Consider the following 18846-nt stretch of genomic DNA (forward strand, 5'->3'; position numbering starts at 1 on the left):
TGGGATGCAGACGAGGTGATGCATCAGTTCTAATCCCGCAACAGAAGGGGAGGCATCTGTGTTCTCCATGCAAGTCAGCAAGGTGTAAGATCCAAGGCGATGCGCTGATCCAAAATGTTTTGCGTCGGGTCCAGAGGTGAAGATGCACCAGTTCTGATCAGCGCAAAGGTGAAGATGAGCCTGTTCCATTGAGGATGTGGTGGTTTAGTTGAAGCAGCCACTGTAGGCTTCACTTCTAAGGGTCCAGGACTTGGGCGGGACCAGCTGACAGGGCAGACTTACAGATGGCAGAGTACAGGTGCAGCAGCAAGAACAGGAGACCCCCTGCAGTCACTTCTGATTCTGAGTTAGAGAGATGCAGCTCCAATCCTTCTCACTTCTTGGCAAGAGGACAGCAAGCAGCAGGTCAGCACAGAAAACCAGGAGTTCAGCAGAGTAGCAGTCCAGCAGTCCTTGTAGCAGCACATCAGTCCTTCTTCTTGGCAAAGCATTCACGGTTCCAAAAGTGTACTGTAATGGTGATGTCAGATTCCTTATGCCCAGTTGGGTCTTTGAACTAAGGGAGACTTCAAGGAGAGGCCTTTGAAGTGCACAAAGACTCTGTCTTTCCAGCCATGGCTCCAGACTTACTACAGGGATGTATACAGCCCTTCGTGTGGGGACAGGGCACAGCCTATTTAGGTGTGAGGCTTTGCAAGGATCTGCCCACACCCATCAAGCCACTTAATGGCCCATTGAGGCCCATCTAATCACAAATAATCTCCTACTGTGTGTGGCTGTCTAGAAGAAATACACAAAGCCAAGCTGTTACCCACCCCAGAATTGATCAGAGACAGGCATCAGGCACCAAATGGCTAAAATAAGAAAATGCCAACTTTCTAAAAGTGTGCTATAAGGAACAATGGTCCATAAGCAGAGGTAAATAGTTATCTAATGCACTGAGGAAACAAATATAACCCAGGGACTGCTTGAGTACACTTGAGTTCTTCTTTAAGGAGCTGAATTGTCACCACCATGTTCGGGCACCTTTATCATATCAATCAATGGTTGTTTTTTTAATATGGTGCTGGGTTTATCGATTCTACTAAGATAGTACACCTCAATTTTATTTGCTGTTGGACTTTTGCTTATGCAGGGTCATCCCCAGACTTTTTTGCCTCCTGCCTCCTATTTTTTTTCTGACCTGTCGCTGTTGGCTTTTCAACTCTGAGCACTTTACCACTGCTAACCAGTGCTAAAGTGCATATGCTCTCCTGTTTAAATTGTATGTAAGTGGTTCATCCATGATTGGCATATTTGAATTACTAGTAAGTCCCTAGTAATGTGCACTAGAGGTGCCAGGGCCTGTAAATCAAATGCTACTAGTGGGCCTGCAGCACTGGTTGTGCCACCCACATAAGTAGCTCTGTAATCATGTCTCAGACCTGCCCCTGCAGTGTCTGTATGTGTATTTTTACACTGTAAATTCGACTTGGCAAGTGTACCCACTTGCCAGGCCTAAACCTTCCCTTTCCTTACATGTAAGGCACCCCTAAGGTAGGCCCTAGGTAGCCCCAAGGGCAGGGTGCAGTGTATGGATAAGGTAGGACATATAGTAATGTGGTTTATATGTCCTGACAGTGAAATACTGCCAATTTCGTTTTCACTGTTGCAAGGTCTGTCTCTCTCTCATAGGATAATATGGGGGCTACCTTTAAATATGATTAAAGTGTAGATTCCCCTAGAGAGTAGATGGACATGTGGAGTTTGGGATCCCTGAACTCACAATTTAAAAATACATCTTTTAGTAAAGTTGATTTTAAGATTGTGAGTTTGGAAATGCCACTTTTAGAAAGTGAGCATTTTCTTGCTTAAACCATTCTGTGACTCTGCCTTGTTTGTGGATTCCCTGTCTGGGTCAGTTTGACAGTTGGGTTGTTTTTCACCTCACACCAGACAGTGACACAAAGGGAGCTGGGGTGTGATCTGCATTTCCTGATTAGCCATCTCTGCTAGGAGGGAGGGGTGGAGTGGTCACTCTCATCTGAAAGGACTGTGCCTGCCTCTGACAATGCTGTCTCCAGCCCCCTGGTGTGTGTCTGAGGCCTTGCCTGGGCAAGGCAGGATTTCACAAGAAGGTGTGAGTCCCCTTTGAAGGAAGGTGACTTCAAAGACTAAAATGGGTATAAGAAGGGCATCCAAACTTACAAACTTGAGAAACACTTCTGGAATCAAGAGGAACCTCTGCCTGGAGAAGAGCTGATCGCTGAGGAACAAGTGCTGCCCTGCCTGTGACTGTGCTTTGTGGAGCTTTCCTGCAGTGCTGCTTCTGCCTGAGTAAGAGGGCAAAGACTGGACTTGGTGTGCCTTCCATCTTGAAGAAGAAATCTCCAAGGGCTTGATGTAGAGCTTGCCTCCTGTTGTTGAAGTCTCAGGGATAGCAAAGACTTCTTCCTGCCAGCACCTGGAGTCTCTGGAGAGACCCCTACTCTGCTCTGTGGTGCCCTTCCAGTTCCTGGGACCCTGAAAGGAGAGGCTGGCAGCCTAAGGACAAAAATACACGCACCGAGCGCCGTGCGGAGAAAAGATCGACGCGAATCCGATCGCGGCTGAGAAAACGACGCAACGCCGACTCCGCAGCTGAGAAACGACGCCGCAGGAAACGCGACCGGAGAATCGACGCCCGGAGCAGGAGAAACGACGCGCAGCATCGCTGACGAAGGCTGAGAGATCGCAACCAGCGCCGCGGGACTTTCGGACCGTCGCGTGGCTGGCTTTTTCGACGCGCCTCGCCGTGCCGAGCTGTTTTCGACGCATATACCCGTGCAGGGTTATTTTCGACGCACACCACCCGTGCGGGGTTATTTTTGCCGCAAACCAGGTACATTTTCACGCTAGCAGCGCTAGTGTGGTGTTACAACTACCTAAAGACTCTTTTTATTTTTAAACCTTTAAAAAAATCATAACTTGACTTGTGTATGTTGGATTTTTGTCGTTTTGGTCTTGTTTTGTCTAGATAAATATTTCCTATTTTTCTAAACTGGTGTTGTGTCATTTTGTAGTGTTTTCATTAGGTTACTGTGTGTGTTGGTACAAATACTTTACGCCCAGCACTCTGAGGTTAAGCCTACTGCTCTGCCAAGCTACCAAGGGGGTAAGCAGGGGTTAGCTGAGGGTGATTCTCTTTTATCCTAACTAGAGTAAGGGTCCTTGCTTGAACAGGGGGTAACCTGACTGTCAACCAAAGACCCCATTTCTAACATTGGTGACCAGCGGTCGGGATTTGGACTTGTATTTGTACTTGACATACAGTAATTAAGTGTACACTACTGTTTTGATCTCAGACCACTACGTGACCACATACTACTTGTCTTGTGATTCTGCTTTTTGTTCTCTGATGTCCTCCTGGAAGTATTGCTAATATTTTTGGACTTTGTTTTTTGGTTGTGAAGCCTTTGCAGAATGGAAGTCAATTTCTGGCACCTATTTATGTATAAAAAGTGGCAGCTTAAAGCATTCTGCATGGAAAGGGGACTGGCTGTGAACAAGAAATCCAGAAGGGAGGATCTTGAGTCAGCCCTGTTTCAGTATGAATTGAAACGTTGTCAGGCAACACCACCAAATGAGTCTGAGGAGGATAACTACTCTGAGGAGGAGGACTACTCCAAAGAGGAGGACAGTGGCCCTGAGGAGGGAACAGAAAGAGATGATTGGCTCCTAGCTCGAATCCGGAGTCTGGAAGAGCTAGATGCAGAGCTTAAGAGGGCTGAGGAGAAGAGAGCCTTAGTCCTGGAAGAAAGGAGGAGGGACTTAGAGATTAAAAAAATGATTTATGCTTACGAGCTTAAATTGAAAGAGCTGGAAGTCATGAGGGCTGAGTCCAGCTGGAATGGTGGCAGCAACAATTGTATATCCAGTGATGCTGCAGAAGTGCACATGCCCAGAGAGGTGGTGCCCTACTTGAAGGAGGGAGTTAACACACGCCAGGAGGTTCAGGGGTATGAGGTAGCTCCAGTGATGCACAGAGTCTCTGAGGTGGATTGGGGAACTGGCATGGGGAGTCATATTCCTACTGGTGGGAGGGACACTCTACTGACTCTAGTTGAGAGTGACAGGGAGAGGGGTTCCCCCCAGGTAGAAGTCCTGGTTATGGAGTGTGAAAACATCCCAGAAGAGTGTGGGTTGAGTGTCAGGGACAGTCAGGTACTGTCTCACCAGTCTCAGGAGGGTAATGTGGGATGCTTTGTCAAAGCAGAGTCACTGGATGGTTGGGTGAAGGGTACTTTGGTTAATTCATGTGAGGGGCTGAGTGATGTAATTGCTGGAGAGCATATGTCTAGTCCTTATTTTCCAGAGCTATGCCAACACCAGGTGGAGTGTGAGTTCTCTGACCCCAGGGAGCTTACAATGGAGGCAGACTTCTGGGTGAGTACCAGAGAGTCTGAAGAGGCATTTGGGGGTGCTCCTGAGAGGAGTGGTCTAGGTAGTTCCCAACCAGGTGAGGTAGGGAAGGATTGTAGCGTCCCAGGTAGGTCCCAGTGTAGTGGGATGGGTGAGGGACCCCATGTCCAGTCTCAGAGGAGAGGGAATGGGGATGGGTTGAGGCCCAAGGTGCCCGAGATCCGGTCCCAGATCCTGGAGGGTTCCCTGCGGGAACACCAGGAGGGGAGCCTAGCCTGTACCATAGGGCCATCTGTTGAGGGAGACCCCACAGTGTCAGGAGAACTTGGGGGGGCCGCTGTAGCCAGCGTCCCACCAGTTCTGGTGTCTGGCAGTACCACTCCTAGTGAGGGGGTGCAGAAGTCCAGACAGAGGGTTGAGAGGGGGTTGCGGACCCCAGTGGAGAACCTGGAGGGTCAGGGGTCAGCTCTGAGAGCAGAGCCCCCCATGAATGACCTTGGTGAGACCATTTCTGGGTTGGGGGGAATCCAGACTCTGTCAGATGGGCAGAGGTCAGGAGACCTGCGCCAGCCAGACTCTTGTGTGGCCCTTCGGGACAGTGTGTCCCTTGAGGGGGGTAAGTGTGCCCCCCTGGAAGTCCTGGTGTGCCAGGCAATGGTTCAACCGCAGGGTGGTGACTCTGGGTTGAATGATCAGGTTCAGGGGGTAAACTCTGACCTGATAGGGGGTAGGTGTGCTCCCAAGGAAGTCCTGGTGTGCCAGGCAGTGGTTCAACCGCAGGGTGGTGACCCTGGGTTGGATGACCAGGTTCAGAGGGTAAACTCTGACCTGGTAGGGGGTAGGTATGCCCCCCAGGAAGTCCTGGGTTGCCAGGCAGTGATCCAGTCTGTGGGTACAGACCCTGGATTGGGAGGCCAGGTTAAGGGTGTCCCCCCTGACCTGGAGGAAGGGGCTACTGCTAACTGTGCCCCTACCATGTTGTCTTCTGGGGGGGCCACTCCTAGTTGGGTGGTTCAGGACCCCAGAAGAGAGGGCAGGGGGAGGGAAGCCTCACCCCTGGCCCTGGTCCAACCTGAAGGTACAGACCCCAGGTTGGAGGATCAGTTGCAGGTTAACATCCCTGCACTGATGGAAGAATTGTGCAGGACTGCTTCTACAAGCACCCTGACAGTTTTTGACTCTGGGGGTGCCGCTTCTGCAGGGAGGGTACAGAGCCCCAGAGGGGAGGACCAGGGTCAGGTTAACATCCCTGACCTGGCGGAAGAGAGAGTGGTCAAAGGGTGCCAGGCACCTGGGGCTACCACCCCCCACTCTCCACAGTCACAGTGGTTAGAGAGGCCTGAGGTCGGGCTCTCATCCCTGACAGTTGTCTGGGGCCACTGTGGCTTGCTGTCCTGGTGGACAGAGTTGCCCCTGGGGGGGGGAGGACGAGAGTCACACCCCGGGGGTGGAGTGGGCAACACCACTGTGTTGGCCCTGGTGGTACTATCTGCCCATTGCAATGCATCTGTGAGCAAAGTAAAGTTAGGTGTTGCACAGATGGTGTCTGTAGATGTGGAGAAGGGTTCCCCATGGGTTAGCTTAGTGGGCCCTGAGAGTATGGACAGAGGGATCCAACTGGAGTCAGGAAGGCGTAGAACTGGAACATGCCCCTGCTGTTGTGGGCCTGGGTCCTTGTTCTATCGCCCCAATCAGGGAAGTACATCAAGGTATTGATTGTTCTCCCCTGGCTTTAGGCTGGTAGGGGGTCGTGTTGGACTTTTGCTTATGCAGGGTCATCCCCAGACTTTTTTGCCTCCTGCCTCCTATTTTTTTCTGACCTGTCGCTGTTGGCTTTTCAACTCTGAGCACTTTACCACTGCTAACCAGTGCTAAAGTGCATATGCTCTCCTGTTTAAATTGTATGTAAGTGGTTCATCCATGATTGGCATATTTGAATTACTAGTAAGTCCCTAGTAATGTGCACTAGAGGTGCCAGGGCCTGTAAATCAAATGCTACTAGTGGGCCTGCAGCACTGGTTGTGCCACCCACATAAGTAGCTCTGTAATCATGTCTCAGACCTGCCCCTGCAGTGTCTGTATGTGTATTTTTACACTGTAAATTCGACTTGGCAAGTGTACCCACTTGCCAGGCCTAAACCTTCCCTTTCCTTACATGTAAGGCACCCCTAAGGTAGGCCCTAGGTAGCCCCAAGGGCAGGGTGCAGTGTATGGATAAGGTAGGACATATAGTAATGTGGTTTATATGTCCTGACAGTGAAATACTGCCAATTTCGTTTTCACTGTTGCAAGGTCTGTCTCTCTCTCATAGGATAATATGGGGGCTACCTTTAAATATGATTAAAGTGTAGATTCCCCTAGAGAGTAGATGGACATGTGGAGTTTGGGATCCCTGAACTCACAATTTAAAAATACATCTTTTAGTAAAGTTGATTTTAAGATTGTGAGTTTGGAAATGCCACTTTTAGAAAGTGAGCATTTTCTTGCTTAAACCATTCTGTGACTCTGCCTTGTTTGTGGATTCCCTGTCTGGGTCAGTTTGACAGTTGGGTTGTTTTTCACCTCACACCAGACAGTGACACAAAGGGAGCTGGGGTGTGATCTGCATTTCCTGATTAGCCATCTCTGCTAGGAGGGAGGGGTGGAGTGGTCACTCTCATCTGAAAGGACTGTGCCTGCCTCTGACAATGCTGTCTCCAGCCCCCTGGTGTGTGTCTGAGGCCTTGCCTGGGCAAGGCAGGATTTCACAAGAAGGTGTGAGTCCCCTTTGAAGGAAGGTGACTTCAAAGACTAAAATGGGTATAAGAAGGGCATCCAAACTTACAAACTTGAGAAACACTTCTGGAATCAAGAGGAACCTCTGCCTGGAGAAGAGCTGATCGCTGAGGAACAAGTGCTGCCCTGCCTGTGACTGTGCTTTGTGGAGCTTTCCTGCAGTGCTGCTTCTGCCTGAGTAAGAGGGCAAAGACTGGACTTGGTGTGCCTTCCATCTTGAAGAAGAAATCTCCAAGGGCTTGATGTAGAGCTTGCCTCCTGTTGTTGAAGTCTCAGGGATAGCAAAGACTTCTTCCTGCCAGCACCTGGAGTCTCTGGAGAGACCCCTACTCTGCTCTGTGGTGCCCTTCCAGTTCCTGGGACCCTGAAAGGAGAGGCTGGCAGCCTAAGGACAAAAATACACGCACCGAGCGCCGTGCGGAGAAAAGATCGACGCGAATCCGATCGCGGCTGAGAAAACGACGCAACGCCGACTCCGCAGCTGAGAAACGACGCCGCAGGAAACGCGACCGGAGAATCGACGCCCGGAGCAGGAGAAACGACGCGCAGCATCGCTGACGAAGGCTGAGAGATCGCAACCAGCGCCGCGGGACTTTCGGACCGTCGCGTGGCTGGCTTTTTCGACGCGCCTCGCCGTGCCGAGCTGTTTTCGACGCATATACCCGTGCAGGGTTATTTTCGACGCACACCACCCGTGCGGGGTTATTTTTGCCGCAAACCAGGTACATTTTCACGCTAGCAGCGCTAGTGTGGTGTTACAACTACCTAAAGACTCTTTTTATTTTTAAACCTTTAAAAAAATCATAACTTGACTTGTGTATGTTGGATTTTTGTCGTTTTGGTCTTGTTTTGTCTAGATAAATATTTCCTATTTTTCTAAACTGGTGTTGTGTCATTTTGTAGTGTTTTCATTAGGTTACTGTGTGTGTTGGTACAAATACTTTACGCCCAGCACTCTGAGGTTAAGCCTACTGCTCTGCCAAGCTACCAAGGGGGTAAGCAGGGGTTAGCTGAGGGTGATTCTCTTTTATCCTAACTAGAGTAAGGGTCCTTGCTTGAACAGGGGGTAACCTGACTGTCAACCAAAGACCCCATTTCTAACATTTGCTATTTAAGGTTTTTTGCAATAATTACAATATGACCATGAGTATTTATTACCCCCAGAATAAGTGTTCCTGTCCCGCTTTGGCATTACGGCTTCCATTATTTCATTGTATACTATTCTGCTGGAATTGTGCACATTATTAGAATCACGTTGAGCATTAGACAGTGTGTTACATGCACCACTCAGAAATGGCCGCCAGTGCATCCCGGCATTTGTACTTTTGTCCTTCCTTGATTTCTAAATGGTAGTATTTGGAAGGAAGCGCTTGTGGAGCCTATCGGACTTGAGCTACTTGTGTTGGCGATGGACTGTATTTTTGCACGCTTTGCGGTAAAAGCACCTTGCATGCTTCCCTTTAGATACTCTGTCACATTATGTATATGCTATATTTGCCCCCCGTTTTTCTTTTACTGCATCTTGATATTCACCAAGTCCTGATTATTTTACAGTGTTTGTACCTATTTGTGATAAGCATTGTCTTATGCCGCTTTTTTGGTGGAACAACACAGAAATAGTTTATTAGTCTCACTCTTGTTCCCAGTTGTTTTTAGAGCTTGTGGTCAGACCATGTGTCTATCCAGAGTATTGTTACTGTACCAGACACTGTGATGTTACTTCTTCGGGGTAAGACTTCACTCATATCACTCCTTCGGTTTACAACACATTTAATGCATAGGCAACTCTGAGCCCTAATTTATTGGGCACAGTTGACGGGTGGTTAATTTGTTTTTGGCTTCTTCTCAGTGCCTGGGCCTACTCTTATGTGAGTTAATACTTTGTGGCAGACTATGGCCCCAGAAGTGGTCTTGTTTACCTGGGTGTTGTATTCCATTGCAATCCCATTGGTTGGTATTTATTCTTTAGGTTCCATTAATTGTGTGCTGCATGTGATCCTCCATTGGTGTTTGAGGTCCTTCACGTTGATTGGCACTTCCTTCTTAGTCATAGCCACCATTGCTATCTTCAGATCGACCATGGTCTGTGCCACATTATCACATCACAATGACCCCAGCATGGAGGTCTTGTTGGTTGGCACCATGTACACAGCAGACTTCCTGTGTGATATATATATATTCTCTATTCCTTCTCTTATGTCTTTTCTTTTTTTTACTCTTTTCTTTTTTCTCTTTATTTTCTCAGAGAGGTACCCATATAGCTAATTGCCTCTGGTCTTGATATATTGTGCCATGGATACATCATATCGTCCAGATGATGATACTCACATTTAATGCGGATTGAAACAATGTCAACTAAAGCACCATAACCCTCCCTCCTTAAATGTATGTAATTTTATATGGGGTGTAGTAGTGTTGTACTCTATCAGGATATTGGGAATATATTGGGACTATATTGTTTTATGGCTTTGTCACTTGTTTTTTGCCTGTATACATGTTGTACCTACACTAATGTGGCCTGTAAGGGTATTATCCTTACGCTTAAACTTCTGTATTAATAAAATAATGTTTTTTATATAGCTGATTGAGCATTCCAAGGGATATATTGTTTCCCCAGTGCATTAGATAACTATTTACCTTTGCTTAGGGACCCTTGTTCCTCATAGCATAGTACTGCCCTTGGTCCCTGACTATCCTTGGGCTTTCCTTATTCTTTCAAAACAACTCTCTAAAAGTGGCATTTTCAGAATTACAATTTAAAATCCTACTTCACCATAAGCAAGGATTGTAAATTGTGATTCCAGGGACAACAAACTTAAAAGGTTTATCTCTTACAGATTGGGAAAAACACTTAGAAAATGTAATATGGTAACTCCAATGTTAACCTATTGGAAGGGTAGGTCTTGCAGAAGTGAGAAACAAATTTACGAGTTTTTCACTACCATGACATGATAACTTTATAGTCCAGGGCCTGCCTTTTAAATAAATTGCATGCTGCCCTCTGGGTTGTCCAGAGCCTACTGTAGAAGTGACATATATATATAAAAGGGAAGGTTTAGGCCTGGCAAAATGATTATTTTGCCACGTCATCACAACAGTTAAAAACTGCACAAATAGTCTCAGCAATGGCAGACCTGAGCCTTGGTTAGAGGGCTACTTAAGTCGGTGACACAATATATGCTGCAGGCCCACTAGTAAATTTGATTTGCAAGCCCTGGGCACAATAAGTGAAATGCACTAGTGACCTATAAGTAAATTAAACATGTCAGTTAGGGATGAGGCAATGTTACCATGTTTAGGGGAGAGAGCACAAACACTTTAGCACTGGTTAGCAGTGGTAAAATGCACAGAGTTCTAAAGCCAGAAAAACTGAGATCAGAAAAATGAGACGGCAAAGCGTTGAGGGAGAAGACCACCATAACACTGTCACATAATTAAGTATAACTAACAGATATGAAAAAAAAACAGTGCTCCAGTACTGTCACAAACCCTCTTTTTGCTTCAATTATCCAACAGGATAAAACAATAAACTATATTCCACTGGCCTACTGGGCGAATTCCTGAGATGGAGGAAAAGGGAATGTTTTTACACAAGCCTAACAAAGACTATTGCAGGCTGAGCCATACCTTTGGCCAGATATGACAGATTTAAAATATTCTTATAGGTGTTCAGACTAAAAACATCTCATATAAATGGATTTAAAAGCAGTGCCATGTGAGTGTCTGTCAGGTTAAGATTAAGCACAGATATTAGTGATTGATGTGCGGTTTTAAAAGGGAGTTTGGCCACAATGCCTCATCTTCCTTATCCAGCTAATTCACATGTATCATGGAAGGAATCATGGACTGTCACTTACCAGTGATCCCCTTAGATCTTTAGCTGCTCCAATGGAAAGGAAGACTTGATACTTTGTTTCAAAACCCCTGACCCTAGTTCCAGACCTTTACATTTCATTTACTTTTACTTATTCTATGAATTTGTATTGTGGGTATGAGCATCAGAAAGAGGTCAGCGCATTAGGATTTCATTTTATAGATTTCTACGGTGCACATTAGGGACTACAACAAATCTTTGCATTTCATGTGTTTCCATTAAAATGTATATCTTGCTATTCAGTAGCACAATGATTACATTGTTGTGTTGCAAGATTTCTTTTTACTTTTTTGGTCTTTTAAAAGTTTTGTCATGTAGGAAATCCTTCTAGAACAAAAATATTACATTATTTTATTTTACTATTGTCCTCCCTGATTTAGTGATTACATTTGAATTTGTGTTTTGACCATATTAATAGCTTAAAATTATTTAGAAAAAATAACTTGCTGCTACCGTTATTTTCTTTAAGTCAAATACATCTGCACATTAAATCAAACCTGTGTAAAAGCTATTAGGCCACCAAACACAGAATCCTCACAGCAGAATATGCTTTTGACTCGTAATGTAGCTGGTAACTTTTCATGATTTTGTTTTGTTTTCTTTACAGATGGTTTTTGTCTACCTGAATGGGATGGCATGGTTTGTTGGCCAGAGGGTAATGCAGGCAAGGTGGTATCCATGCCTTGCCCAGAGTACATCTATGACTTCAACCACAAAGGTAAAGCCATCTGTGCAAATTTGTTGTAATGATTGTGACCACATTAGGCAAATCAACTATTATGATCCATGGTCATTTGGAGAAGGACCATCCATGTAGAAGTTTTCTAAATGTGTAAAGTCTCAAATTGATGATTCTAGGATTGGTTCAAGTGAAGTACTCATAGACACCTGTAACATTAATGCTTTCATTTAAAGATAGCCAGTACTCTTCTACATCCGATTTGGATCACTAAATGTAAATATGCTCTGCATGGTGGGGAACATATTTCCCCTGACATGGTTCTCACATACATTCAGGGGAGGCACTTTTTTTTGTGTCCTCATTCATGTAACCCGAAGTCAGAAGCATCGATCATACATACACCTTGGAATAATGGATTCCTTCCTATTCGATTCCCGTGTGCGGCTATCAGACCAGGGAGCAAACCATATCTCTGGGCTAAATAAGCCCTCCAGAACACTACTACATTGCATTCCTTTGGACTCGCATTTGTGTATTCATAGGACAGGCAATAATTTGTTGCAAGCCAGTTTATTAGCGGCCCCCAGAACTCACATCTCTTCTCAGTTCTTTCCTTCCCCCTTCTATTGCATACTAAGTTAAACATTAATGAGTCTTTCAATTCCAGAAATGTTGGGGGGGTCGTACAAGTCCATCTCCTACATATCTCTCTCCTAGCCGGCAGAATCATGTAAAACAGCAACTTGGCACTATTCTTTTTTATCCGGTTATCTCCCTGTGTGCAACCAAAGATAATCAGAGAGGGGCTTACCTTACACTTCATTGGTAAAATCTTATTAATGTAATCACCAACCTCATTCCAAAACCAGCTAAGTCGAGGACACTCCCAAAATATCTGCATATCACCTGCAGATTCCAAGCTGCATTTCCCACACAAGACCTTATTACCGGGCTTCAATCTTGTTAGCTTCTCAGGGGTCCGAAATTCCCTGTGATTTGAAAACAAATGATTCCTTCTTCAACTGGCAGGTTTAACTGTGGAATACAGCAAAGCAATAGATACTTGCCATAACTCTCTTATCTGTATTCTTGGCAAATGTTCTTTCCAAATTTCTTCTGGCATAAGGATTTCACCATCTATCATGTCTAGGAGTGTCCAGTACCATCTTGATAGATCTTTTTTGTCCATGTCGACCTTCTGATGCAGCCTTTCCTCCTCATTCAAGCCAACCACTCCTCCTTTGATCTCTTTCCCCCAACTCCTTATTTGCAAGTAGTTAAATTTTGAGAAATTACCTGCTGATTCCCTAATAAGATCTTCATAGAAAATACAACTTTCTGCTGTTCACAGTTGCCCCCATTGCCAAAACCCGTCCTCCTTCAAAGGTACAGCTAAAACAGGGGAGCCACTATAAAGAAAATGTATCCTTCACAACAGGTTCATCAAGCTAGGATCATGATGACATGGCAGACCTGTCGCGACTTATGTTATTCCTGAACTCACACCCCAAACTGTAGATCTGTTTGCAGGAATAACATACCCAAAGTCCTCTGCAAGTGGGGAGATTTATGCCTGATGGTTTACTAGAGGTCACAGACAGATGATACACTTGAAGTAATGGCACTGGAGGAGACACTCATAAGTGAGTCGCCTCTCTGGTGCCACTGCAGCTGTCAGGAGGAAAAGATAGTGTCCCTGAAGGCAGAGCTCGAGATGAGTATACTACCAGGAACACCTACTTTCTCTTCACTCTAAGTGAGATGGAATAACACAGATCCTAGCAGTCAAGACAAGTGTCGAGTTTTGGTGGATAGCACCATTCTACCTGCCTGTAAACTAAACCCCAATAATCTAAACTGACCAAAACAATATCCAATGTATGCATGCAATGTTCTTTCACCTTGTGCAGAATGGTGATTTAAATTTGGCGTGGCACATTATTGATTCTTTGAAATCAACAGCAGGGTCTTAATTGTAGTCTCTCTGCAAACGTAACTAGAATATATTCCTGAATTTGGACTCTAAGCTAAGTTCTAAACACAGTTTATGGGGAAAAAAGCTTATTTAAACACGTTTGTCTCACTGTTGTAGAGGTACTTTTACGTAGTGCAATATAAACCTCCTCTAACATGGGGATAAGAGCTAAGACACATATTTTAATGACCATTGACGAAAATTGCTCCCTGATTACAAAATAACATTTCAAGAGTGTACTATACACTGTCCCTTTACTATTTTTCCCCTTAGTTAAATTTCTTTCCTTTCTCCTTTCTGTTCTTTCTTCATTAGCCTCTCTTCTCCAGGTTTTGTTTTTTATTTATTTTCATTCATTCTCTTCTTCCATTCTACTCTTATTTTACTTCTTTTCCTACTTCCAGACAGCTTCTCTTTTGCTTCTCCTCTTTTGACTTCTATTTCCCTCATCTTCGTCCATCATTTTCCTCTCTTCTCCGTTCCCTTCTTGTTTTTACGTCCTTTCCTAAAATGTATTTTCTTCTTCATTTCTCTTCCTTTTCTATCATAGCCACTCTGTCCTTCCATCCTTTATTCAACACTCCTACATCACTGCACGGTATCAACATGATTTTCTACCCTAGCTTCCATCTTTCTTCTTCACTCTATCTTTTTGCTGTTTTTCTCTCTCTCTCACACTCACTCTCTCTTCCTGTTCTTCCAGATATCTTCCTTCCTTGCATCCTATCCTCCGTCTCCCTTTCTCCTTGCCTTACTTCCAACTTTCCGTAGTTGTTTCCTTTGCTTTTTTTTTTTTTTCTTATTTTTTTATTTTGTTCTTTCTTTTTTCTTCCTGTTTCACACTGTTATTTACTCTTCTCACTTTTATTGTTCTGTTTCTCTCTTTTTCTAGGTCTCTCTATTTCTGACTTTTCATTCTTTCGCCCCCTTGCCTTTTTCCTTGCAACGCTTTCTTTAGGTTAGACGCTGGAACCTCTCACTCTCCACGTCCCATCTCATTTTTAATTCTTAATCACTTACGTCCGACTTGTCCATCACAAAATCTTACCTAATTTTCTGGCTTATCGGTAGTTCAGTAAAGGCTTCTTGAACAAATAAAATATTTGCGCTCGACTTTATTGCGTGGGAGCTTTCTACCATATTTGATCACATTGTTACCAGTGAAAATTCGGTACTTCCAAATGTACTCAAGCACAAAGTTCCTCACAAGTTGCAACTTATAACTCGGGTGTCTGTCATTTTGAAATACTCGGTAGCGAGGACTGTAAATTCACGTTCCGAACAAGCTTCTGAAATCCTACAGCAAATAAATCCTCAGCAATATCAATCGACAGTAAAAACTATTTTCAATTACATCTGATACTCGGAGATTATCATTTTAGCAACTAAGAACACAAAAAAATGGTGTTTGTTTTCAGATATGGGGCCTGATATAGAAAGGTTATTTCGTCAGTCTCAGACCCTGCAAATTGAAAAATACAGGATTTGGAACTGCAAAATAATGGTTTGAAATGTATATAGCCCCTTTTGTGAGTTTGAAAGACTTGTAAAGGGGGTTTTGAAATGGACATCTCCTTCCTATATGTAAGTCGTTATGGGATGCATGAATAGATTATTACCTCAATTGTGGTGGCAAATTATTGATCAGTTGCTGACCATGAAGATTGACTGGTAAATGATTGGCAAAGGGTAAATAGTCTGCAAGAGAAAGCTACCCCTTTGGGAACCTTATGGTGGCCTCGGGGGCGTGGGGGGATGGGGAGGGGCAGATGGTGGTTCATGGGACCACTGGGTGGTCACTTGATGTCTTCACAAGATGTAAATATGATTTTATAAATTAACCCCGTGTCTATTTAAAGGACTTAGGTTACTTTTTTAAAAAATGAATAGACTCGGAATGCCAACTCATGGACAGAGGTCTGTGGTCCATCTCAGGCCTCCAACCCTATGTTTGCAGACACATGTAGAGGGATACAAATTCAACCTCCCTCATTAATATTAATGAGCCAGCAATATTTGTGTCAGAAAGCGAACATACATTCTGCAGTTAGATTGATCTGCATGTACATCAGTCACATCACACTACTGGCTGGTGAGCAATTTCCACATCCTAGTTTGTAGACTGACATTGGCAGACCAGGCCGAGAGTACCATCCTTAGGACCTGCACAGAAGGGAGTTGTTAGATGTTTCGTTCCAGTATTCATCTTATGTTCAAAACATATGACCACTACCTCCCCCACCAAGAGAGCACTCTGCTGACATCACTGTTGTCTGATTTCTTTATTAGGCCATGCCTATCGGAGGTGTGACATGAACGGGAGCTGGGATGTGGCGACGGGTCACAACCGCACCTGGGCAAATTACAACGAATGTACCAAGTTCCTCACCAATGAGACCAGGGAACGGGTAAGGAAAGTGTTTGTGTTGAATAGTGCTAATGGTTTACTGAATGTTCATATTTTCAAAAACTTGTGTTGCACAGAAGTAGTGTTGCCTCTGCTATCTCAGTGTGTTGCACTTGGACCAGAGGAAATTAAATATGAGTCAGTAGAGACAATTCAGTAAACTATGATTTTTAATGGAAGGGGGTAAGCAGCACTTCTTAAAGACCAGTTTCAATCAAAACATTTAGTTATGTACTATAAAGTCACACCATGGCTTGGGAATAAAGAAAAGCACCTGCTCAACGATTGTAATGTGTTGCAAACCAATACTAGAAAGTAACCATTGCAACCTCCTTACTATTGGTTCTTAAGACTGAGGGAAAACAGCATGAAAATAGTAAGATGCATGCTTTCCCATAATGAACATCCACACTTCGTGGGCCGCACTTACACTCTAAGTACTGCATGTGGTTGGCAACCAGACATAGCAGAACAATTCTAGTATTTGCTTTGAAAGTCAACTCTGTTCAGCTGTGGGTAACGCAAGTTAGGCCCCCTGATTTGGATCAGATTTAAGGGAGGGTGGTCACTTGGTTATGAACAGCAGATACATTAGTGTAAATTGCATGCATGCATTAATTTATTGCTCTTTTGTACATAATGAATTTGCGATGATAACAAAGGAGAGGTCTTTGTAATAACATATCCTTAACTACGTGATAATATCTCACTGTGACATGTAATTATTGCCCTGAGTGAAATTGTATGTCACAGGTCTAAATACTACTACTACTACTACTACTACTACTACTAATAATAATAATAATAATAATAATAATAAAAATAATAAGTAGGAGTAGAAGAAGAAGAACAGCAACAACAATATCATCAACAACAATATGAACAAGGATGCATTTTGGACAAGGGCAAGGATAAGGAGAATGGTAAGGATAAGGATACAAGTAAGGATAAGGATAAGGATAAAGATAAAGATAAGGATAAGGATAAAGATAAAGTTAAGGATAAGGATAAAGATAAGGACAAGGATAAAGATAAAGATAAGGATAAGTTTGAATAAATAAATTAACAAAATACCAATGGTTATTGTGACCCAACTAAATGTCACTAATGTTTTCATCCTCATGATTTAACTACCTCAAAAATGTCTGGTAGCACTATGTTTGAATTATTCTATTGGCTGGACTGGGCCCTTTCTGGAGGGTCACCCCCAAATGTTTGCCTTCCTTTCCTAAACCTAATTACGTTGGCTTTTAGGACTCTGTGCACCTTTTCCCTGCAAGTGAGTGGTAATGTATTTGTTCTTTCCCTTGAAAACATGGCTAAAACGAACTACCACTGATTGATACATTTAATTTACTGGTACATGTCTAGTGCAAGGTACTACATGTATACAGAGCCTGTAAATGAAATGCTAACAATGTCCTGCAGCTCCCATTGTGCAACACCCTTATGAAGCAATGTAAAACATGTCTCAGGCCTCCCACTGTAGTTGTATTGCAGTTTTCAACTGCAGTTTCGACCGGGCAACATACAACGTTTACCAGGCATAAACCTTCCTTTTAAATACTTATAGGTCACCCTTACGGTGGGCCCTAACCACTTCTAGAGAAGGGTGCATTGCAATCAAAAAGTAGGGCATGTGGGTTTATGTTTTACATGCCCTAGTAGTGAAACACTCCTAAAGTCATTTTCCACTGTTGTAATGTTATCTGTCCCTTAGACTAGCTCTGGGCTACCTTTTTACACTTAATCATTCCTCATTTCAAATTGATAGTAGATAGAGAAATCATGTTTACACTCAAATTGAACTTAAACATCTTTTGTGGTGGTGAAGTCATATTTTAAGTTACAATTTTGAAAATGGCACTTAAAGAAAGTTGACATTTCTATACCCAGACCAACTGAGGCTTTCTGATAGTGTTCGGGGGTTATATGATTGGGAATGGTGCTCCTGTTGTTCCAGACATAGGTGCAAAGATACCTAGGTGTGAGAGGAGAGGGTCTTCCTGACAGGATGTCTAGAAGGGAAGTTGTGCCCTGCTCTTGTGGTTCACCCTGACAAGGATTGTGTTTATTATCTGAGTAGTGCTTCCACCCTTTCCAACTTATAGCACAATTTCTTACACTATCATATTCTGAGTTTGTCACTGTAAGTTTCTACACATTCTGAGCTACACCATTTTTAATGTGATATGCACTACACTGATTGTAATACTTTTTTGCTCCATTTGGAAATTACTTTTGGTGCATTTCATTTCACAACCATACAATTTCTTTCACATGAAGGATCTAGACATGGATTTAAGCTTTTGTGGGGAGGATGGTGGTATCACCATATGTTATAAGGAATTAAGGGCCAGATGTAGCAAAATTCTGGATTGCGACTCGCAAATTGCGAGTCAGACCGACTCGTAATTGCGAGTTGCCAGAATCCAGAATGTAGGCTGGTGTCCCTGACACCATCTGCAACTCGCAAGGGGGTCGCAAAGGCCTACCTTATTATTATTAATGAGGTGGGTCGCAATTTGCGACCCCCTTGCGAGTGGCGGCACTCACAGGTATGGTGGCCTGCTGGAGACAGCAGACCACCATGGTTGTGACTGCTTTTAAATAAAGCAGTTTTCTTTTTGTAATGCAGCCTGTTTTCTTTAAAGGAAAACGAGATGCATTACAAAACGAAAACATGAAATGTTTTCGTTTCATTTTTTCAGAGCAGGCAGTCCACAGGACCACTGCCTGCTCTGAAAAATGTT

General features: G+C 43.9%; 1 protein-coding gene across 2 annotated transcripts in view; it reads left to right on the plus strand.

Moving 5' to 3' along the window:
- PTH1R (parathyroid hormone 1 receptor) overlaps positions 1-18846 on the plus strand; it is a 729171-nt gene that overhangs the window by 531766 nt on the left and 178559 nt on the right. For both annotated transcript variants that reach the window (XM_069210957.1, XM_069210958.1), the window contains exons 4-5: positions 11637-11747; positions 15976-16094. In XM_069210957.1, the coding sequence (XP_069067058.1) occupies positions 11637-11747; positions 15976-16094 (230 nt within the window). The remainder of the gene's footprint in view (positions 1-11636; positions 11748-15975; positions 16095-18846) is intronic.

This window comes from Pleurodeles waltl, chromosome 10 (assembly GCF_031143425.1).
Source record: "Pleurodeles waltl isolate 20211129_DDA chromosome 10, aPleWal1.hap1.20221129, whole genome shotgun sequence".
Lineage (NCBI taxonomy): Eukaryota > Metazoa > Chordata > Amphibia > Caudata > Salamandridae > Pleurodeles > Pleurodeles waltl.